The sequence below is a fragment of the Equus asinus genome, chromosome 20 (genome assembly GCF_041296235.1).
Source record: "Equus asinus isolate D_3611 breed Donkey chromosome 20, EquAss-T2T_v2, whole genome shotgun sequence".
Classification (NCBI taxonomy): Eukaryota; Metazoa; Chordata; class Mammalia; order Perissodactyla; family Equidae; genus Equus; species Equus asinus.
In genome coordinates this window covers 13,350,403-13,373,601 of record NC_091809.1, presented here as the reverse complement: position 1 = coordinate 13,373,601, position 23,199 = coordinate 13,350,403, and the positions used below count along the sequence as shown (strand labels likewise).

The 23,199-nt window shown below is 50.9% G+C and overlaps 1 protein-coding gene across 1 annotated transcript; it reads right to left on the bottom strand.

Annotated features, from left to right (window-relative positions):
• Window positions 1–91: 91 nt before the first annotated feature.
• Window positions 92–16,627, bottom strand: ZNF554 (zinc finger protein 554). The gene is made up of 6 exons (XM_070491464.1): window positions 16,588–16,627; window positions 16,360–16,469; window positions 10,767–10,841; window positions 7,614–7,740; window positions 6,209–6,400; window positions 92–5,458 (listed from the first exon to the last, which is right to left on the bottom strand). Exons 1-6 carry the CDS (start codon window positions 16,625–16,627, stop codon window positions 4,272–4,274), a joined length of 1,731 nt encoding a protein of 576 aa, XP_070347565.1. The 3' UTR covers window positions 92–4,271.
• Window positions 16,628–23,199: the final 6,572 nt, after the last annotated feature.

Below are 23,199 nucleotides of genomic sequence, written 5' to 3'. Positions count from 1 at the left end.
TACTAAAATCCTCAGGGGTACACTTTACACGGCGAGGAAATTCACGTCAGATCAGGCTTTTAGTGTCTCCCCAGAGAATTCTGAAAATGAAAAGCCCCTGTATCCCACAACGGTATGAACGTACCTGATTCTACTGAAAATGCATACTTAAAAATGCTTAAGATGGTAACGTTTCTCAGGATTTTGCCACAATATTTTTTAAAAAGTTTTATTTTTTAAAAAGAGTATTATATCCTAAGGCAATTGAATTCCTGTTTGAACTGATATAAAACAACAACAAGCTTATATAAATGTGGGATGGACTGGAAAACTCTTAATACACTTAATCGACGGGGGTGAAAAACCTAATGCATTTAATATGCCTGCTCCTTTTAGAAAACATTCTCTCCCAAGAGATTAAGGGGACGTCCAAACTCATATCACTTGTCATTTTATTTACAAACAGAATTTTAAAAATTTACTTTTTACGGCTTGCCGAAAGATTCTAGGCTTTCATAAAAATTAGTGTTTAGAGGATTAACACATAAAAAAGCAGATTTGGGTTAAAAATAAATTACTCATTGGATTTATAAACCACTAAAAATAAAATACGCTTATATGCATTTTTTTTGTTGAATATGAATAATGAATGCCAAGTTTTAAAAAATCAGCATGGAATTTGGAACTCTGCCTTAAGACTGGTGCTGGCAGGTACCCCCAGCACAGCTGTCTGCTTGCCGTAATGTGTTCAGACAGAGACCCCGTGGGCAACGCTCCTGAAGAACAAGTCATTTCATGCACTAGGGTGAAAAATGAGGCCGGTCTCTGAATTCTTCAAAAGATACTCATCGCCACAGGGGAGAAAAGCAACAAGTAGGACAATCTGAGGGAAAAGAAGTGTGACTCAAGATATTTAGACGATGCTGGGATGTCATTCATGTCTAGAGGTAACAAAGACAGTCTCAAACACGCAACGAGTGACAGGGAAAGGAAGGAGCAAATTCTTCTCCCGTCTTCCTCCTCCAGCCTCCCACCCTCCCTGCAAAGACTTGTGAGCAGGGCCCAACGGGAAGCCGCTGGCAAAGCAGAAAGGTGGTTTACGGCATTTCCAGCAAAGGATGAAAGGGTAGGGGTGGGCAGCGGAGTGACAGCCCCCATAAAGGCGTGTACATCCTCATCAGCGGAACCTGTGACTATGTCACCTTACAAGGCAAAGGGACTCTGCAGATGGGCTAAGTCGAGGCCCCTGGGATGGGGGTGACCCTGGATTCCCGGGGCCCAGGGTCAGCCCAGGGTCCTGAGCAGAGGGAGGCGGGAGGGTCAGAGGCCGAGATGGAGACGCTGCGCTGCTGGCCGTGCGGACGGAGGAAGGGGCCCCGAGCCCAGGACGCGGCGCCTCTGGAAGCTGGAGGAGGCGGGATGCGCTCCTCCCCTGGGGCCTCCGGGGGGACCAGCCCTGCCCGCCCTGGGTTTAGGACTCCCAACCTCCAGAAGTGTTACAAGAATAAATTGGTGGTTTCAAGTCAGTAAATCTGTGGCAATGTGTTACCGCAGTCCCGGGGAACTCACACAGTGGGTCTGGAGCGAAGATACCATTGCTTGGTGAGGGGCACAAATAATTCCTGTTCCCATCCCATCTCGCATGAGATAATTCTGAGCTTTCCACGTGCTCCTTCAGCATGGCTCTGCTCCTACTATCATACAGACAGTTTTTCAGAGAACATCTTTGCGTCTTTCTGTTTGAAATACAGTCGTGTCACTTAACGGGGATGCGTTCTGAGAAATGCATTGTTAGCTGATTTTGTCATTATGCAAAGATCATAGAGTGTATTTACAGGAAATAGCCTGCTACACACCTAGTTTCTAGGATACTAGTCTTACGGGACCACCATCATGCATGCGGTCCACTGTGGACTGAAACATCGCTATGCGGCACGCGCCTCTCTAGCTCTTCGGGACTGAGGATGTTCTGACCAGAAATTTTATCCCAAAACATTTGGAAAATAGCAGAACGTTAGATTTCTGCATTCCTCATGAAGGCATATATTAATAATAACCACAACATAGGGAGAGGGGGGACACTTAAAACTACTATGAAACATTTCAATCATACAGAACAGGCAGGAAATAACATCTTGAATACTCATATATCTACCACTAAGCTTTCCTAAATTCTATCGGTTTACTATATCTATCAGATTTTTTCTTTTTTTTTTGAGGAAGATTAGCCCTAAGCTAACATCTGCTGCCAATCCTCCTCTTTTTGCTGAGGAAGACTGGCCCTGAGCTCACATCCGTGCCCATCTTCCTCTACTTTATATGTGGGATGCCCGCCACAGCATGGCGTGCCAAGTGGTGCCATGTCCGCACCCGGGATCCGAAGTGGTGAACCCCGGGCTGAGGAGAAGCGGAACGTGCGCACTTAACCGCTGAGCCACCGGGCCAGCCCCCAGATTTCTTGAAAGAAAGAAAATATTATAGATAGAGTTGAAATGTCTTGTGTGTCACCTCCAGGATCCCATTCCCCTCCATCTCCTCCCAGGGGGAAACCATAATCACAAGCTTGTGTTTATTATTGCCATGCCAGACATACAGATCCATAAACTGTATATAACATTATTGTCCCAGTTTTCAAATTTTATAGAAATGCCATTATGGTATACATACTCTGCTTTTGACTTCTCCATCCCTCAAAAATGGCTTAATGTTGATAAATCACAATATATGTTTAATTATAATGTTTACTGTAACAAAATAAAATGCCAAAGAAATTAAAACAGGAAATACACCTTCTAAAATTACCAGAAATATACTCCTCCAATACAAATAAAAGATAAGGTTTCAAAAATGACATAAAATACATTAGCAGAACTAAAGGCAACATCATTTATCACAGCAATAATTGGCATAAATGTATTCATTTAAAAAAAAAAAAAGAATCCTAAAATAAAATCCAACTATATGGTAAAGATGAGACACAGGAGATTTAAAAAGTTGAAATTCAAAGGAGGTGAAAATTTATACCAGAAACAAACAGATTACTTTTGTTTAAAAAGCAGAGGTGGGGGCCGGCCCGGTGGCGCAGCGGTTAAGTTTGCACATTCTGCTTCGGCGGCCCGGGATTCGCCGGTTTGGATCCCGGGTGCAGACACGGCACCTCTTGGCAAGCCATGCTGTGGTAGGCGTCCCACATATAAAGTAGAGGAAGATGGGCACGGATGTGAGCTCAGGGCCAGTCTTCCTCAGCAAAAAAGAGGATTGGCAGCAGATGTTAGCTCAGGGCTAATCTTCCTCAAAAAAAAAAAAAAATCCAGAGGTGGAAAGTAGACAAAAAGATCACTTCAAAATGATACACGGTATAATTCACAATGAAATGCTGTCACAAAATAGTTACCCCAAGACAAGTGCTGGCGTGGGACCTGGAATATGGTATGCACCCAAAAAATATTGATGGTGATGATGCCGATGCATATCAGGGCTCTTGCTCCCTACTCTGGCAAGTACATCTCACACTTGGGACTTTTCCCAGGCCACCAAAGGTCGCTCCACCGCTGCCTGTCCCAAGTTCTACCCACCATCTTGGTACACATAAGCCTCCCTGACTGGTTGATGAAACTCGAGATCCCTTGAGGTTGTTTTTTAGTCACAGTCAGAGTGATTATAGCATAACCAAACAAAACAGAAAAATGCAGAAAACCACAAATAACCAGATAACCCTGACGAATAAACTCTGTTCACGTCTCCACACCTCTGTCTGGCCTTTGTCCATTTACGTGGATATTTTGACTTCACTTGATAGAACTGCACATTCCAGTTTGCACTCTTTCTTTTTCACCGCGCAGCCAAGGCACTTTCCATCTTCGCGTACGCCCTGCGTTTCCACCGTAGTGCGCGAGACGAGTCAGAATCTAGCTAAGCGACCAACAGGGACGGACGGATTAAGTAAAATATTGAAACAGGACATTGAAACGAAAATATTGATTTTTGAAACAAAAAGTGCAAACAGAATGCCTTTTGTTTCAACCACTAAATTCATGTGATAATTCTCAGCAAAACCCCATTCCACGTTTGTGTTCGCATTTCCCGATCTTTTCCTAGAGGATGGCGCTCATCGGGTACAGCTCAATGGCAATTTCCCCCATTAAAAGGCCCTTCTCAGATCCGGGCCTCAGTGCTTTCCTTCGAGAGCGTGGCATAAACCTACTGCTTTTCCAGAAGTACACCAGAATGAAGTCTAATCATATTTATGTGGTAGAGCGCTAAAAGATGCTTTCCGGGGGAGCGAGCAAGCTCTAAAATCCAATAAGGTGGCTGCTCTGATAGAAAGCTTTCCCACAATCAATCATTTTGTAGGTCTTCTGACTAGTGTGAGTTTTCTGATGGGTGACAAGGGACGAGCTCTGGCTGAACGCTTTTCCGCATTCGTTACAGCTATACGGCTTCTCTCCAGTGTGCGTCCTCTCGTGCCTAACCAGGGAGGACCTCTGGCTGAAGGCTCTCCCACACTGACGACAGTCATAGGGGTTCTCGCCCGTGTGAGTTCGCTCGTGCTGGTTAAGAGACGACCGGTCGCTGAAGGCCTTTCCACACTCGTGACACTCGTAGGGCTTCTCGCCCGTGTGCGTCCTCCTGTGTAAGATCAGGTAAGAACTCTGGCAGAAGGATTTCCCGCAGTCTTCGCATTTATAGGGCTTCTCCCCCGTGTGGATCCTCTGATGTTGGGTAAGAGATGAGATCCTGTTGAAAGCTTTCCCACACTCACTGCACGTGTACGGCTTCTCTCCCGTGTGAGTCCTCAGATGTCGGGTGAGGGTGGAGCTGTGTGTGAAGGCCCTCCCACACTCCTGACACTCGTACGGTCTCTCGCCCGTATGAATTCTCTGGTGCTCACTCAGAGAATGCCTCCGGTTGAACACTTTCCCACACTGGCGACATTCAAAGGGCTTCTCCACTGTGTTAATTTTGTTGTGTATCGTAAGAGCCATGCCGCGATTAAATGATTTCCCACTTTCCTCGTATGCCGACGTTTTCTCCCCTCTTTGAGTTCTTTTGTGTTGAACGATGGGACCATTTTGGCCGAGGTCTTTTCCACATTCGTTACTTTCACAGGATCTCCGGTCTGTATATCCCCTCTGAGGATGGTTTAAGAATGGATCAGCTACCAGATTCTCAATATCTAGGTCACAGTTTTGGAAATGTTTTCCTACAGAACCTCCCTGGGATAAAACAGGGTCTGAGCTCCGATTATAGTTTTCCCCAAATTCGTACTGCGCAGTAGCTCTCTCCTGAGCAAATGCCTTCACGTGGATGTACGCCATTCGCCTCAAAAGCCTCTGGGGGTCTTCCTGATTCTCCTCAAGTCGACCACATCCCCAGCCTTCTCTGGGGAGCTTTATGATGTTCATACCACCAGGCGGTTCTTCCCGCCAAACCACCTTCTTGTAAATTGACTCATGGTTTTCCGGTCTGTTCTCCCAACCTGAAATAAATTGAGGGGGGAATAAAAGGAATGAAACTTCTAACTTAAGAATGGTGGGACAAAAGTATTTCCAATGTATACAAGGCACATGTGGATTCATTTGCAAATATCAGCTTTCAGCATGGAATAAGGATAGGAAAAGAGAGATGGATCAGTATGCTGGTGTGCCGAGGAGAGGATGCAGCCGAAGAAGTTTGACGACGATGGGAAATGGGAAAAAACATAAATGTAGAAGGAACCACTCTACAAATAGGGGAATAAGAATGGCAGAGAGATGGGGGCCGGCCCAGTGGCGTAGTGATTAAGTTCACGCACTCCACTTGTCGGCCCAGGATTCAAGGGTTCAGATCCCAGGCACGGACCTATGCACCACTCATCAAGCTGTGGCAGTGTCCCACATACAAAATAGAGGAAGACTAGCACAGATATCAGCTCCGCAACAATCTTCCTCAATCAAAAAGAGGAAGATTGGCAACAGATGTTAGCTCAATGCCAATCTTCCTCACCAAAAAAAAAAAGAAGAAGAAGAAGGAAATGGGATGTTCTTTTCTCTGCACCCAAAGAGAGGGAGTAGAAGCAAGTACGTAAAAGGAGAAGTTGCTGGAGGATGAACTGAAGGCATCTGGGAAAGTGCCACCAAGGACCTCGGTTTTCTCCTTATACAATTGGTGCCTCTGTGGAGAAATCTCTGACCAACAGTCCCCATGACGCTGCTCCCATCCCAATGGCTCATATCTGCCTACTTCTCACCTGGACAAGAAGCTTGGGGAATCCCTTTTTCTCCCATCCACATGGCTTCTCCTTGTTCCAAGTGGAAAGATACCACTGGTTGAAAGAGTGAATATGCAGTCCACGGAGAGAGAGGGGTGACTCGAGAGGTTTGTACTGGGGAAGAGATACCATCCTCAGCACCTGATTCAGGAATCAGGTTCTTCAAGGCTTCTGAGAGAGAAAAAGTACACTGGAGTGGTAGCACACTGACCAAGCTAAAGATTTTATTTTCCTAATTAAAAAATTGTGGATCTTACATTTTCCCCAAAGAAGACATACAAACGGCCAATGATGCTCGACATCATTACTCATTAGGGAAAGGCAAATCAAAGCCCCAGTGAGATGCCACTTCACACCTATTAGGGTGGCTAGAATTTTTTTAAAAAGCAAAAAGAAAATAAGCATTGGAGAGGATGTGGAGAAACTGGAACCCTTGTGCACGGCTGCTGGGAATGTAAAATGGAGCAGCTGCTGTGGAAAACAGTTGGAAGTTCCTGAAAAGTTAAACATAGAATGACCATACGATCCAGCAATCCCACTTCCAGGTATAGACCCCAAAGAATTGCAAACAGGGTCCCAAAAAGATGTTTGCACACCTGTGTTCACAGCAGCATGATTCACAATTGCCAAAAGGTGGAAGCAACCCGAGTGTCCATCAACAGGGGAATGGATGAACACAATTCGGTCCATCCACACACTGGAATATTAGGCAGCCTTAAAGAGGAAGGAGATCCTGCCACCTGCTCCAGCGTGGATGGACCTGAGGACGTGATGCTCAGTGACATGAACCAGACACAGAAGGACACACACTGTGTGGTCCACTCACAGGAGGTCCCCAGAGGAGCCACATCCACAGAGACAGAAAGTGGACGGGGGGCCAGGGGCTGGGGGAGGGGTGGGAGTCAGTGTTTCATGGGGACAGAGTTTCAGTTTGAGGTGATGAAAAGGTTTTGAAATGATGCTGCTGGTTGTACAACACTGTGAATGTAATTAATGCCACCAAATTGCACACTTACAAATGGTTAAAAAAGGCAAATTTTATGTTATATATACTTTATCATGATAAAAAAATGTTTTTTAATTACAGCTCTTCTCCTGGGCAGAGAGAGTCCAAATGCCCAGACTCTGTCCCCACCAGGAATCAGCGATGCCATCTACGCCCTAGCTAAGATCAGCATTTCACCAGGAGCTCCAGCTATCACAGACCGAAGAAATCAGGTTATTCACTGTGTTGGAGAAAGCAGCAGACCGTGAGCCCCACGGGGGCAGGGACCATGCTGTCTTGTTCACCCACAAACCCCCACTTCCTACCATCACTCTTGACACCCAGCGCATGCTATGAAGCGTGAACTGAGCAGCACAGGAAGGACGGCACCGGCCTTACCCAGGGAGGCCAGGTTCCTGCAGGTCTCCAGCATGACCTCTCTGTAGAGTGTCCTCTGAGCCGGGGCCAGCAGCTCCCACTCTTCCTGCGAGAAGTCTACGGCCACATCCTGGAAGGTCACCAGCTCCTAAAAGGCCACATGGGTTCTGCTCAAGAAGGGCCACCCCACCCACGCTCGCAGGAGGGGGGCTGAGGGTGGTGGCACCGGGGACTTCAGACAGAGCAGGGAGCACGTTCAGAAGTCAGATGCCACTAGCACCTGGGGGGGTACCTGTCATCGGCTTACTGTCAGAGGATGTCCAGACCCTGGGCCCGCCGTAAACACAGCAAGGACGCCCGCACACAGGTCTGACGGGATTTCGCCCATTTCTTCTTGAACTGCTGATTCTAACTTTTGGATCTGTGAGTATGACACTCGCACTTGGGAACCTCCCCCAGCTGACACTGAAAATTGATAGACCCGCGGCTCTGCCATTGCACGGTCATGAGATGGATGGCAGGTCTCTTACTGACCCTTCTGGGGTCTGGCCTCACGTTTAATGGAGAGGAGATCTCAACCTCACAGGGTTGGAGCGAGGGCTAATGAGTTCACGTCGGCCACGGCACCCGCCACTGATCCGGTCAGAGAACCGAGAAGCCGCAGCCAGCATCCATGTGACCAGGGGGGTCATCACCCCCGACTTGAGCTCAGTGGGGACTGGTTCTCGGCCGCCATGACTCGGAGGGGCATGTCAGAAGGCATAGATGGAGTAACAGGCGGGATCTGCCACTCCACCCCCGACTCGCTGAAATGTGGTGAGAGCATCCTTTGGGATCAGGCAGGCGGAGGGGGCGTGTGGATGTTTGCTGCCTGGCCGGCTCCTGCAGCATCCTCGTTCTGAACCAGAGGCCAGGCTGCTGTCTGTCACGAGGGCTGAAAGTTACCCACGGAATCTGAAAATGACAGATCCACTCCAGGGGAACGGGCCTGCCAGGTCCGCCCCCCCCAACTCCCCCCCACCCCTCCCGCTGGTTTGGGCCAGCCTGGCTGAAGTGAGGGTTTTTTTTTTTAAATAAAAGCTCATTTCTGGTGATGCCTTTGGTCTCTTTCCCCTCCCCTCAGGAGGAGAAAGGGCTGGAACATTCCCAAAGGTGAGCTTTGAGGTGGACCAAAAATATTCAACGTTTCTGTCGCTCATTCCTTCCAGCGGGAGAACAGGTTAAATTAGTTCCCAAATTTTAGACGAAGCAGAAAAAAACAGCCTTTCTCCAGCCAGCTGCAGCTGCGGCTCCTCCTCCTCTGCCCCCGCATTCCAGCTGGTTCCTCCCAGAGGTTTCAGGTTAACCCTATGATTGCTAAGCTCGCTGCAAGGGTTTGAGTAACTTCGCAGTTAAAAGAAAAAGGCACAAAAATGACGGCTTTGTATTTTGTGACAATTACATATGGATGTATAGTAAAAAGTTAGCATGAAATATTATTGTTTTTCTATTTATTAAATATAATAATATATTCACATTATTATAATATATAATTATATTAAAATTATTATTATGCAAATATATTATTATAATTTCACAATAGAGAGATCATCTCAATCAAGGAAAGCTGGGGGAAAAAAGTCCTAGTGGGACACAGCTTCTTTGCTTTTTGCTGTTCTGCTGGGCAGGTTAAAATGTAGACTCTTTAAATATTAAAAACCAAACAGGGGCCAGCCTGGTGGTGCAGTGGTTAAGTGCGCATGTTCCGCTTCAGCGGCTCGGGGTTCGCGGGTTCGGATCCCGGGTGCGGACATGGCATCGCTTGGCAAACGCCATGCTGTGGTAGGCGTCCCATGTGTAAAGTAGAGGAAGATGGGCACGGATGTTAGCTCAGGGCCAGTCTTCCTCAGCAAAAAAAAAGAGGAGGATTGGCAGCAGTTAGCTCAGGGCTAATCTTCCTCAAAAAACAAACAAAGAAACAAGTCTCCACAGCTCGTGATTTTTTCTGCGGTCCGTCTCTATGTGGACGCTGAGACAGACAAGGGCCCAGCGGTCTGGCCTTGAGGCGTCTCTGCTTTGCTGCCGGGAAGACAAGCTGCGGGCTCCCTCTGGAATCGTGCACTCACAGATCCTCTCTGCCTGCACGGGCGCCGGGCTGAGACCTGACTGTCCCCCAGGCTCACCTGGAAGCTGGTCCAGGTGCAATGACCAGGGCTTTGACTTGGGGACCACTGCAGATCTAGGGGCCCTAACCATGACAACATCATGGATGCTGGCTGAAATGTCCACAGAAAAGGGCTGGACCATCTGGAACCGAACAGTCGATCAGCTCTATATTTCTGACGCAGAGACCAACTGCCTTCCGAAACTTGCGGCTGCCACCCAAAGCCTCGAGGTAGGGGGGTGGGACCCCGTCACCCACTTCTGACGCATCTGATGTCCCAAGTATCTGATGGCTGCCTCTGCTTCACTCAGCTTTCTCCTGATACACACACCTTACCGAGGAAAGCAGTTTCACTATTAAACACAGTCGTCTCCAGCCTTAAAAAGGAAGGAGATCCTGATGCCTGCTACAACGTGGATGGACCTGGAGGACGTGATGCTCAGGGACATGAGCCAGACACAGAAGGACACACACTGTGTGGTCCACTCACAGGAGGTCCCCAGAGGAGCCACATCCACAGACACAGAAAGTGGATGGGGGGCCAGGGGCTGGGGGAGGGGTGGGAGTCAGTGTTTCATGGGGACAGAGCTGCAGTTTGGGGAGATGGAAAGTTCTGAAGACGGATGGAGGGGATGGTGGCACAACCGTGTGAATGTGCTTCATGCCGCTGAGCTGGGCCCTGAAAAACGGTTACGATGGTACATTTTATGTTACGTGTATTTCACCACAATTTAAAAAAAATTTAAGTAAAGAGGATGGCACCTTCCGGGGTGGCCCCTCTGGCTCTATAGGCGAAAGTGTGGGGTCTCAGGCTGCGCGGATGCCCCCAGCCCTAGGAAGGAGGCACAGCTCCCCTGTCTGGAGAGATGCCTGCTGGATGCAGTGGGCGTCTTTGCTACACTTACGAGAAGCGTGAGGACCTGGACGCAGACGCTCACAGGGAGGTCCCCCTAGGCCCCGGCATAGCAAGGGGGCTGCCTTCCCTCTGGACACATGGACGCCTCCTGGGGGAGGAGGAAGTCCCCACTCACCTGGGGCCAGGGGGGCAGGTGCTCAGCCATCCTCTCCTCTCGGAGGGGAAGAAGCAGGTTTCTGGGCAGGCAGAGCTGTGGGGGAAGAAAGGCCGAGTGAAGAACAGACCCAGGTCGGTCCCCAAGCCCGGAATCTGGCCTGGCGACCCCTCCAACTGCCCGAGGTGACTCTCACACACAGATCGTGGTCAACGGCCGCCAGGACAGAGGCCAGGAGTCTTAATGGCTCCAATTCATGGATGAAGACACTGACGGTCTTGGAAGCAACCAATTCAGCTGAGTTTACAAAGTGCACGAGTTCTATCGTGAAGCACCCGTGCTAGGGTCCTGGGGCCACGAAACAAAGGACCACACACAAGGGCCTTAAAACAACAGAAACTTGTCCTCTCTGTTCTGGAGGCCAGATGTCTGAGGCCAAAGTGTTGCAGGGCCGCGCACCCTCTGGAGGCTCCAGGAAGGAGGGTCCTTCCTGCCTCTTTCAGCTTCCAGGGGCTCCAGGCATCCCTGGGCTTATGGTCATGTCATCACCCGTCACTGCCTCATCATCACGTGGCCGTCTTCTCTCTCTGTCCCTCTTCTTCTTATAAGGACACCAGTCCCTGGATTAGGGCGCACCCTACGCCACGGTGACCTCATCCTAATTTAAACCAGTTATCTCCGCAAAGACCCCATTTCCAAATAAGGTCAAGTTTCGAGGTTCTGGGCGGATGCGAATTTGGGGGATACCATTCAACCCAGTCTGACCTCCCAGAAGCAAACTCTGGAAGGCTCTGTCCTGATGCCGGCAGGTGGCCCACCCCCTCGCCCGTCTCAGGGTCACCCCTCCCTCCCCACAGCGGGCCCCCAGACTCCGCCTCTCCTGGACTCCTCTCTTTTCTGCTGGACTCCTCTGCCAAACCCCGCCGGCACGGCAGCAGGAAGGATGGAGACGGGTCTGTCCCCACCCACAATCCTGGCTCCATGTCCCCTAGATTTGGGTGTCACCGTGGAAGCAAAGAAAGGAGAGTTGACCCAGGGTAGCGAGCCCATCAGTGGCTGTTACCGGAACGCGTCAGCTTGAAATGACGGCAGGGCAGCGGGCGTTTATTGAGTGCCTTCTGTGTGCGAGGCTCGGTGTGTGAGGTCCCACCTGTTCGTCCTCACCGTGAGAAGCAGGAACACGTGCCCCTTAGGCCTGGGGGCGGGATTCTGAGCTCCCCACACACCCACGGGGCCCCCTGCCCTTCCGGGGGATCGGGGCTGTGTCCATTCTGACGCCTCTGCACAGTGACAGGCCTTTCTCCTGGACCAACTTCAGTCGGGCCCTCGGAGCCCTCGTCTCAGCTGGGCCTCAACCTCCGGGCTTCCCAGGGCCTCTGTGCATCACTCAGTCTTAGCAAGAACCCTGCTAAGTCACGTTAGCCAGAACCCCCCGCCCTCCCTGGTATATGATAGCCCTGGACATTTGATCAGACCCCTCACCCCCACCCAGGCCAGGTCGGATGGCCGGCCTGTCTGCAGCGGGAATCAGGCCAGGTGGGTGAGGCTCAAAGGAGAAGCAGGACATTTGCACAGCCCCAAGGAACGCTCCCACGATATTTATTAATTACCATCACGGTTTTCAGATATGTCTGTACAGTCGTCAGTATTTCTCCTTCCGGGAGGCGGCGCAAACGTCCCTCCCCTTCAGCGTGGGCCGACTGACCCGCTTCCAACAAACAGAGCACAAAAAGGGAGAAAGAGTGACCTCCGGGTGGGGAAGCTCCACAGACCCCACCTTCACCAGGTGATCGAGGTTCGGATCACCGGGGATGAGGGGTGGGCATCAGGGACCCTGGACATGACACGAGGAGGACGCCTCGTCCCTGGGGTGTCTTCCCCCAAAATCACGACACGACGTCAGACACACCCCACCTGCAGGCAGGCCGTTCTACCGAAGCCCAGCCCGGCGCTCTCGAGTGTCAAGGCCATGGACCACAAGGAAAGTCTGAGGAAGCGTCACAGACGGGGGCAGACAAGGACTACACGTCACATGGGATCCCGGATGGGGTCCGGGGCCAGAAAAAGGACATGAGCGGAAAATCGGGGGAAATCTGAATAAAGTTTGCGTCTAGCTAATAGCGCAGAAGCAATGTTAATGTCTTAGTGGGTTTTTTAAAAAAAATTGTATTGTGGTGACAACACCTGACACGAGCTCCATCCTTGGAACAAATGTAAGCGTACAATGCAGTGTCGTATTGACTGTAGGCGCAACGTTGTCCTACCTCCCTGGAGTCGTGCATCCTGCTAAACCGAAACTTTACACCTGTCGATGAAGAACGCCCCGCTCCCCTCCCCCAGCCGCTGGGAAGCACATTCTGGCTAATGCCTCAGTTTTAATAAACGTTCCACGATAAGATGTTAACATCAGCGGATGCGTTCCACCGGGGCAGTGTCACCCCTAAGGGGGTGCAAATCCATTCTTAGAGGGTGGGGAAGAGGAAAAAAAGCGTTCTTTTTATACATAAAGCACAGCGATCCATACAGTGCATAAGCAGATATACAGTATGTCTCTTGTTACGGCCTAAAGTGTGTCCCTAAGCCCCAGGACCTCAGAACGTGACTATATTTGGAGACAGGGCTTTTGAAGAGGTAAAATGAGGTCCTTAGGGTGGGCCCTAATCTGATCTGGCTCGGGTCCTTTAAGAGGAAGAGACGAGGACACAGACACACACAGAGGGACGACCACGTGAGGACACAGGGAGACAGCGGCCGCCCACGCGGCAGGGAGAGAGGCCTCAGGGGGAACCAGCTCTGCCGACACCTGGACCCCAGACTCCAGCCTCCAGCGCCAGGAGAGAACCAACGTCTGTGGTTTAAGCTGTCCACCTGTGGGGCTTTATGGCAGCCCCGGTGAATTAACACATCCTTGGTGTTAAAACGTCATGGGGGAGATGGCGTCCATATCGGCGTGCTCTGGCTGTGTGAGACGCCACCACGGGGGAAGCTGGCGATGCATCCATGAGACTCTATCCTGTTTTTGCAACATCTCATGAGTCTACACTTAATTAAAAATTAAAAGTTAAAAAAAAACGTAGCCCCGCCCCCAGTAAAGAATTTCATGGAAAAGGGTAATTAAGAAAAACGCGTCTACAAAGGCTCCTTGGGGGTGATAATGGGGAAAAAAAAAAAAGAGACAGAGAGAGAACAGTGCCAGAGGGAGCTGGGGAAAGGGACACAGGAAGGCTCCGGGCCACCTCGGCAATTCTTCTGTGATCTAAAATGATTTCTAAACAAAAAGTTCACTTAAAGAAGAGACATTCCTCCAAATGGCCGATAAGCACATGAAAGGATGCTAGACTTCAGGAGTCGTTAGGAAATGCAAATCAAACCCACAGTGGGACAGCAGCTTACCCCAGCCAGGATGGCTAAAACCAAAAAGACAGACAATAACAAGTGCTGACAAGGACGCGGAGAAACCAGAGCCCCGTGCACGGCCGGCGGGAATGGAAAACGGTGCAGCCACTGTGGAGAACAATCGAGAGGTCTCTCAAAAGGTTAATCATCGTTTCCATCTGACCCGGCAACGCCACTCCAAGGTGTCCACTCGGAAGAAATGAGAATACACGTCCACACAAAACCTGTTCACAAACATTCACGGCAGCATTATCACAATCGCCAAAAGGTGCAAACAACCCCAGTGCCCATCAGCGTCCAACAATGTGTCCATCCGCACAGTGGAATATGACTCAGCCATGAAAAGGAACGAAGCGCTGACACACGCTACGACGTGGATGGACCTTGAAGATGTCATGCTAAGTGCAGGAAGGCGGACACAAAAGGCCACATATTGTAGGATTCCATTTATACGATGTCCCCCAAAAAGATATGTTCAAGTCCTAACCTCCAGACCCTGTGAATAGGACGTTATTTGGAAATAGAGTCTTTGCAGATGGAATTAGTTAAGATGAGGTCATACCGGAGTAGAGTGGACCCTAATGCAATATGACTGGTGTCCTTTAAAAAAAGGGACACAGACACACAGGGAGAAGGCCACACGACAATGGAGGCAGAGATGGTGGTGATGCAGCTACAAGTCAAGGGGCACCACGGGTTGACAGTCACCACCAGAAGCTGGGAGAGGCAGGAAGTGTCCTCCCTGAAGCCTTCGCTGGGGAACTCGGCCCTGACACACCTTGATCTCGGATTTCGGGCCTCCAGAACTGGGAGAGAATAAAATTCTGTTGTTTTAAACCCCTAGTCTGTGGTAGCCCGTTACGGCGGCCCCAGGACACTTGTACGAACACTGAAGGCACAGAGAGGCCACGCTCCTTGCCCACCCCGTAGCCTGGGTGCCAAAGGGATTCTCTGCAAGTGCCCGGGGGGTTGACAACCCTGCCCCCACACTGCCTGGGGTTCCCTCTCTGCTCTTAGGACTTTAAATTGCAGTTCATGGCCATGGGTCCGAGACCCAGTCTAGGGCCTTCCTGGCTCTTCCAGAGCCATGCTCTCCCACCCATCCTCCTCCCTCAGCGGTGGATGTCAGCCACCCCTTTAGGCCCCCTCACCCACCCAGGCCTGCGGCACCTGCCTCAGGATCCTCCCTCTCAATGCTCAAACCACCAAAATTCACCCTTTTTTCACAAGAAAGGCCCGATGGGGACTTCCTCGCAGGGAAAATGGAATCAACTCCAGGGAAGGGGGGAGGCCAGTGGGCTTGGTGCTGGGACATTGGGAGAACGGCCAGCTGCTCCCTCATTCCTTGGCAGGTGTGCCTGGGCATGAATGCAGGGGACCCGTATAGCTCCTGGCTAGAATCACATTGCTAAAGTGTAAGCCAGGGTCTCCCCATCGCACTCTGGACACTGGGCCGGGTTGTCTCTGGGGGCCGTCCTGGGGGTTGTAGGGGGATGAGCAGCATCCCTGGGCCCACCCACTGATACCAGGAGCACCCCCATTGTGACAGCCACAGATGTCCCCGACACCGCCCAGTGTCGCCTGGGGGAGGGAAGCAGAATCGCCCAGGTGAGACCCCCTGGCCAGCCCAAGAAGGAGCCCGAGTGGGTCTCCATTCAGAAGTCCAGGCGTTCCAGCCCCTCTGCCTTTACCAGCAAACGGCTTTGCCCCATTCTCCTTTCAGATGCCTGGGAGCTCTATTCCGCACAGAACAGGTTTGCTCCCGCGGGTCTCTCATCCAAGGGCTTTCCCACAGGGTAAAGGTCACACTTTGTCATTCTGGGTGCTGGGCGGCCGTGGCAAGCTGCTCGGCCTCTCTGACTCTCCTGTTGCATCCAGAGTGACAGGTGGCGCAAACCCGCAGGGGAACGCCCAAGGCCACCCCCCACCCCGACCCCCGCCCGGGCCCCCGCCCCCGCCCCCTGTCCACCTAACGTCCCCGCCGGGGCCAGGCTCGGGGTGGCGCCGCGGCCCGGACCAGGGGGTCCCCAGCGCTCCGGCCCCAGGTGTGGAGGCAGGTGGCACTCAGGGCGCAGCGCTGGGGCGCCACCGGGTCCTGCCGGGGTCCGCCGCTGCAGAGGTGCTCCGTGCACCCCGTTTTGGGGACCCCCCCCACCTCCGGCTCGGCCCCACCGCGGCCGGAGCAGACGCCCCCCGCCCGGGCCCCGCATTAACTCACGCCGCCGCCGCCGCCCCGGACGCGCGCCCAGGACGGCTCGGCATTGCGCCTGCGCACCCCGAGGCCGCGAACTACAAGTCCCAGAAGGCGCCGGGAGCCGGACTGAGTTCCTGATTCAAGGGGGAGAGGGAGGGGAGGGGGATGCGAGTTGAGCCACAGCGCCCTCTCCTGGCGGGCGGTGTCTCTGCAGGGCTTTAATGTGTCCGGGGGCTGCGCACATCCTCCGACCCAAGAGCCCGCACGCGCTCCCGAGGCAGTTCTGGCGCATGCGCGGCCTGTCCAAGGAGGGAAATCTATTCAGTACGGTGTCTGAGAGAGAAATATTTGCCATTAAAATAATTATTATTGCTATTTGTTAACAAATTATATAAATATATAACCCATTATATACTTAGTAAAATTGTTTTAATAATATTTATTATTAATATGTTGACATTAATATTCCATTAAAATAAAACTACTACAATTAATATATTGATATGGTATAAATAACATATTCTTACTATACTATAATGTATAATATGATAATTAAATATAATTATCTTTGTAATGCCATCACATTGGGCATTAGAATTTCAACATACAAATTGGGGGGGACACAAAACATTCAGCCCACAGCAGATTCATCCTGCATATCCATAAGAGAACAGAGCCTTTATCGGAGAACAACTCTACACTATTTAAACTCACCACAAGGTCTAATTAAATTAATCTAATGTCTCATCTTTCTACTTAAGTAATTGTCTTTAGTCCTTGTCTCCTTTACTCATTGATGGAGAGCAAACCTGCGATTCCAAATGTGGATAAATGTGAAATTACGCAGTGATTCAAAGTTAATTGAATATTTCGAACTTTTAAATCACATTTGGTGTGCACAGCTTCACTGAAGGCCATGTGGTGTCCTATGCCTCAGAAATGTGCTGTTTTGGGGGTCGGCTCTGTGGCCGAGTGGTTAAGTTCGCGCGCTCCGCTGCAGGCAGCCAGTGTTTCGTTGGTTCGAATCCTGGGCGCGGACATGGCACTGCTCATCGAGCCACGCTGAGGCAGCGTCCCACATGCCACAGCTAGAAGGATTCACAACGAAGAATATACAACTATGTACGGGGGCGGGGAGGGGCTTTGGGGAGAAAAAGGAAAAAAGTAAAATCTTAAAAAAAAAAAAGAAATGTACTGTTTTGGTAATGACCATATCAACTGTCTTTTCGTCATCTGTCTTTCATTCAGCGGATAAATGGCGTTTCTGCGTAGCTTTTATCAAATCGGAGACCCTGATTTTTTCTAACCCTCTCTGGATGCATCATTCTGGGGCAATTCCTTTAGGTGATGGATAAAACATTCAAGATCGTTTGTTTGATTGCAGTTTGCAACAAGGAACAGGATGCCCAGCTCAAACTACCTTCATAAGGAGGAAATTCTTTATCGCTTAACAAAAAACGGAGAGAAGTCGTGGTCCCAGGGTCATTTGTTTCAAGCGTTCATCGACACCATCCATGCGACAAGTTCATCCGGTCTGTCGTCCATCTCGGCGACTTGGTGAGGTCACGCGGGGGGAGCCCACTAAAAATGGGTCATATTACAGGGGACCTCTCCAACACTTTGGGCTGGAGACACAGGTGTTATCATCAGATCCACGTTATAACAGGGGAAGTGGGCACAGAGAGGCCTCACCGGGAGCGACTAGCAGATTTCTGTGTGTCCTAGCGCGGCCCAGCATCAGCACAGACAGCCTTCACGCCCGAGGTTTCCTTTGCCATCTTCTGGTCCAGTAACGCGCTGTCCCATACAGTGGGCGCTATTGCGTCTTGAAAGGTAGCTATTCCACGCTGAGATACGCTGTGAGTGTTATAAAATGGATACCAGATTCTCAAGACTTTGTTCGAAAAAAAAGACTATAAAATATCTCATGAATAGCTTTTTCTATCAATGACATATTGAAATAATATTTTGGATACATTGGGTTAAATAAAATATATTATTAACATTAACTTCACCTGTTTCCTTTTACATGGCTACTGGAAGATTTAAAACAACACACGGCCTATATTGTATTTTTTCTGGACTGGTGTAGGAGAGCAAGACACCTGTCATCCATCTTAGAATGGCTTCCATCCGGGGACCTTCTCTTAGCGTGAGCCTTGAATGGCTACATGTGGGAAGGTTTTGCCACCCGCTGGACACACCCAGTACTGCTGTCTGCCTCCTCTATTCACTGATTCTGCAAGTCTTGATTGGATCCCTCCTAGGGGCTGCCAATGGGCTCGGTGGGAGAGTGAGCTCTGAATATGCATGTCCAAAGGAAGAGCCAGTGCAAAGGCCCTGGGGTATTTCCAAAACCCTTTCCTCTTCCTTTTCTTGCTGAGGCCTGGGGAAGCGGGACAGAGAGCTTCTGTAACTGCATCGGACAGTGGAGGAAACTGAGGCCCAGAAAGATGGTGGCCAAGACTACTCAGCCCTCCTTCTCTCCCCTTCTTCAGCTCGAGCTAACTGTGCTTCCCATGGCAAACAGACTTCCCTCCTCATGTCTTGCTGAAACTGCCCCACAGTGGCCACTGGGGACATCCCTGTCACTGAATCATTCTCATGCACAGACCCCACCACTGAGGAGCTGACATTGCCTAGTTCCGGCCAACGCTGAGTCAGCAGATGCCTCATGGGTGGTGCTTCTGGGAAAGCGATGGTTTTCCTGATTTTTCTTTTTTTAAAAAAAAGGAGAGACAAATCTGGCACGTGCATGTTGCCTGTGTCCTTCCATCCTCCTCCTCCCTGGAATGCGGCTGCAATACCGGAATGCAACCATGAGGACAAATGCCACCCAGAGCTGGGGCGTTGGCACCACCAGCCCATCTTGAGATCTCTTGCTATTTGACGGGAAAAATGCTCTCAATTCTTTTGGGTATATATTCAGAAGTGGAATTGCTAGGTCTTATGGTAATTCTATGTTTAACTTTTGGGCGAACCTATAAATGAGTCTTTTCGCCTGATCTTGAACTTCGTAGAAATGTAAGCCTATGGTACCTACTCTTTTTGGTCCAGCTTCTTTTGCCTAATGTCGTCTGTGAGATTCATCTGTGTTGACAGCCCAGCGGAGATGAGTTCCATTACTGCTGTGTAGACTTCCATTGTATAAACAGAACAGTATCTTTGGTAGATGTGGCCAGAGTTTTGCAAAATGGTGGCACCGATTTACATTCCTGCCAGTAGTGTATAATTATTCCCTTAGCACATAGTCTTGTCTAGTTTTAGACATCCTGGTGGATGTGTAGGAGTATTCCATTGTGGGGTTTTTTGGGGTTTTTTTTGTTTTTGTTTTTGAGGAAGATTGGCCCTGAGCTAACATCCTCCACCAATTCTCCTCTTTTTTGCTGAGGAAGATTGGCCCTGAGTTAACATCCGTGCCCATCTTCCTCTATTTTATATGTGGGATGCCTGCCACGGCATGGCTTGACATGCAGTGCATAGGTCCACGCCCTGGATCCGAACTGGCGAACCCCAGGCCACCAAAGTGGAACACGTGAACTTAACTGCCGCGCTACCGGGCCGGCCCCTCCACTGTGGTTTTAATTTTCATTTCTCTAACGACAGCTGATGTTGAATACCACTTTATATGGCTGTTGGCAGTGTGGTCTGGTTCTTTGGTGAAGCATCTTTTGCCCATTAAAAAAGGTCTTTTTCTTTTTGGCGTGTCTGGCGTTTTTCTAAGCGTCAAGGCGGCGAGTCCTTTGCTGGTGAATATTTCAAAAATCTTCTCCACCCTCTGGCTTGCATTTTCTCTCTTAATATTTGGGTGAAAGCAGGTTCTTAATGTTTACAAGTCCGGTCTGGCCATCTTCTTTCAACGTTGACTGCTCCTTGTTCCTCACTTAAAGGAAGAAAACATTGACAACTTCCAGGGTCTTGAGGACCGTCCTCTTCATGTTTCTAAAAGCTTTAGGGTTTTGCTTTTCACATTTGGATTTGTGACCCATTTAAATTAATTTTTGTGGATGGCGTGAGGTAGGGATCAGAGATCGATATTCTCCATTGACAGGTCCATTTGCTGAAGAGGTCGTCCTTCCCCACCAATCTGTGCTGATGCCTCTGGTGCAGATCAGGGGGTCTTTCACGTGGGGCCTGTTTCTGGGCGCCTCTTTGTTTTCCTCCATCGGTAAACCCATCCATCCTTGTGCCAGAACCAAACTTTCTTAATTACTGTAGCTTTACAAAATTCTTGATGTCTAACAGTGTACGTACTCCAAATTCATGTTCTTCTTCAAGATTGCCTTGGCTCTCCTAGGTTCTTTGCATTTTAATACAAATTTTAGAATCACCTAGTCGGTTCCTACCAAAAAAAAAAAAAAAAAGTCCGCAGGGATTTTAATTGGCATTGTGCTAAATCTGTAGATCCACTTGGGTGGGAACAGGACCTATGAACCTTCCACCTCCGTGGACATGTTACATCCCTCTGTTCACTCAGGTCATCTCTCATTTCCCTCCACAATATTTTGAGTTCCCGTGTAGAGCCGTTGTACATCCTACGTCCAACTTATTGCTGGGTGTCTGATGCTATTATAAATGGTGTCTTCTAAACACGTAAATACTTCCTTTTCCAAGTACTGACCGCTAGTATATCGAAATGGGTAAGAGGGGCCGGCCCCGTGGCCGAGTGGTTAAGTTGGCGCGCTCCGCTTCAGCGGCCCAGGGTTTCTCCGGTTTGGATCCTGGGCACGGACATGGCACCGCTCGTCAGGCTATGCTGAGGTGGCGTCCCACATGCTACAACTAGAGGGACCCACAGCTAAAAATATACAACTATATACCGGGGGGGCTTTGGGGAGAAGAATAAAGAAAAAAGAAGAAGATTGGCAACAGTTATTAGCTCAGGAGCCAAACTTAAAAAAAAAGAAATGGGTAAGAGATGCCAAGACTTCGCCAAAGGCATGTGGATGGCAAACAGGCACAGGAAAAGAGGCTCAACATCCTTAGGGAAAAGCAAAGTCAACCCGCAAGGAGATGTCACGTCGCACCTCTTAGAAAAGCTAGAATCCACTTCTAGGTGTTTCCCCCAGAAAGATGAAACCAGGAACCAGCCTAGAGCCGATGAATCAATGAAGAGGCCGTCCTGGGTGGTTTCATTTATATAAAATTTTAGAAAGTTCACAGCATCGATAGTGACAGAAGCAGATGAACGGATGTGCGGGGAGGGTGGTGGGAGGGACTGCACAGGCCCCGGGGGACTTCGGGGTGGTGAGCACGTCGTGGGCAAGTCCTGCCTCTCTCCCTCCCCTGCCCCGTCTCCTGTGGCTACAGGGATGTGAGGACCGCTAGATTCCCCCCAGGCAAGAACCTTGGGTCTGGACCTCCACTCAGGACCAGCACAGGGTTGCAGGTGACAAATGGCCACTCAGAGTGACTCAAGCAGAAAAGGGCATGCAATGGCTCCTAAGTGCGAAGTCTGAGGGGCTGGGACCGGGTGCACAGACGGTGTCCTGGGGAGGCGGCCCTTGCAGCTCTGGTGTCCTCGGGGCTGCCTCTTCGAGAGGCTGCATTTGCCCAACTGCTTATATTCTCCAAGTTTCAAGTCTGCACGGTTTCAGCAAGACACAGGCCTGTCAGCACCAGCCCCAGTTGGGCTCTTTGTCCATCCGTGAGCTGGCCTCTGGCCGGGGAGATGGCCCACACTGCCTGCCTTAACCAGGGGCCCACGACCTTTGAGACAGAGCTGACCCCAGCTTCATGGGCTGCAGGGGGCTGCACGGAGCGCCCACAGGAGCTTGGTGGGGTGTGAACATGGGAGCATGGCACTGGCCTGTGGCACTGTGCCTGGAGCCACGGTGAGCTGGGTGACCCTCCTGGCCCAGGCCGTGCTGGAAGCTCTCCCCACGGCCCCACCACCCGACAGTCCAACCCTGGGACTTGAACCCAGTCTCCCGCCGGCCAGCCCAGGCTGGAGCCGCTCCCCGGGCCGTCCAGCAACGTCTGCATTGAACTCAAGTTTAGGAGACGACGTTGCTTATTCCCGGGCCAAGAGAGAGGCGTCCTCGCCAGTGAGGCCCCACGCGGACCACCTCTTGCCAAGTTGCTGCTGGATGAGGACACCGGGAAGGAGTGGACACTGGCCTTGATCCGAAGATGCCCAGCCCGTGGGGAGGCAGCCAAACCCAAGCCCTCTGTGAGGAGTCCTACGATGTCATGTCCCCTGGCACCATGGGCCCCTTCAGGGGTGGCGAGTGGGGCTGCTGGAGGCCACCAGCTAGAAAGGCCCCACGGCTCTTCCCGGAGTCTCGTGTGTGACGGGGCTCCTCGAGATCCTGGCTGAAGTTTCCAGACGGCAAGAGCAGCCGTGAAGCCTGGGGTGCGGGCAGGGATGGGAAGCCGCGGGCCAACTCCTCAGGCCCGACCCAGCCGGAGGCGGCCCGCCAGGGTGCACAGGGGCCCCCTTTAGTGTCCAGGTCTCATCAAAATCCAACAAGCAAGTCTGTATGGAAATGTTACAAGGATGGCAGAACACACAGGCTCCATTCTTGTTTTTATTTCCCTTTTTCCCTCGTAGGGGCGAGGCAGGGGTTGGCGCGGATCCTGACTCCAGGCTGTCCTTGGAGTCCTGTGGGAACCCCGGGAGGGGACGGGGCAGAGGAGCAGACACTGCGCAGCACCGGGGCCTCCTGGAGCGCCCGCAGGTTCCCAGCCCCAGGCCCCCGGCCCCTGCTGACAGGTGCCAGCTGTGCTGCTGCTCCAGGGGTCAGAGCCGTCACTTCAGCCTCAGGGACCAACCACCTACAGGTCCCAGAGCGGCTGGGAGAAACACGGACACTTCCGGTGAGGCCTCCCTCAAGCGCACCGCGGCTGTCCTGGATGCACCCA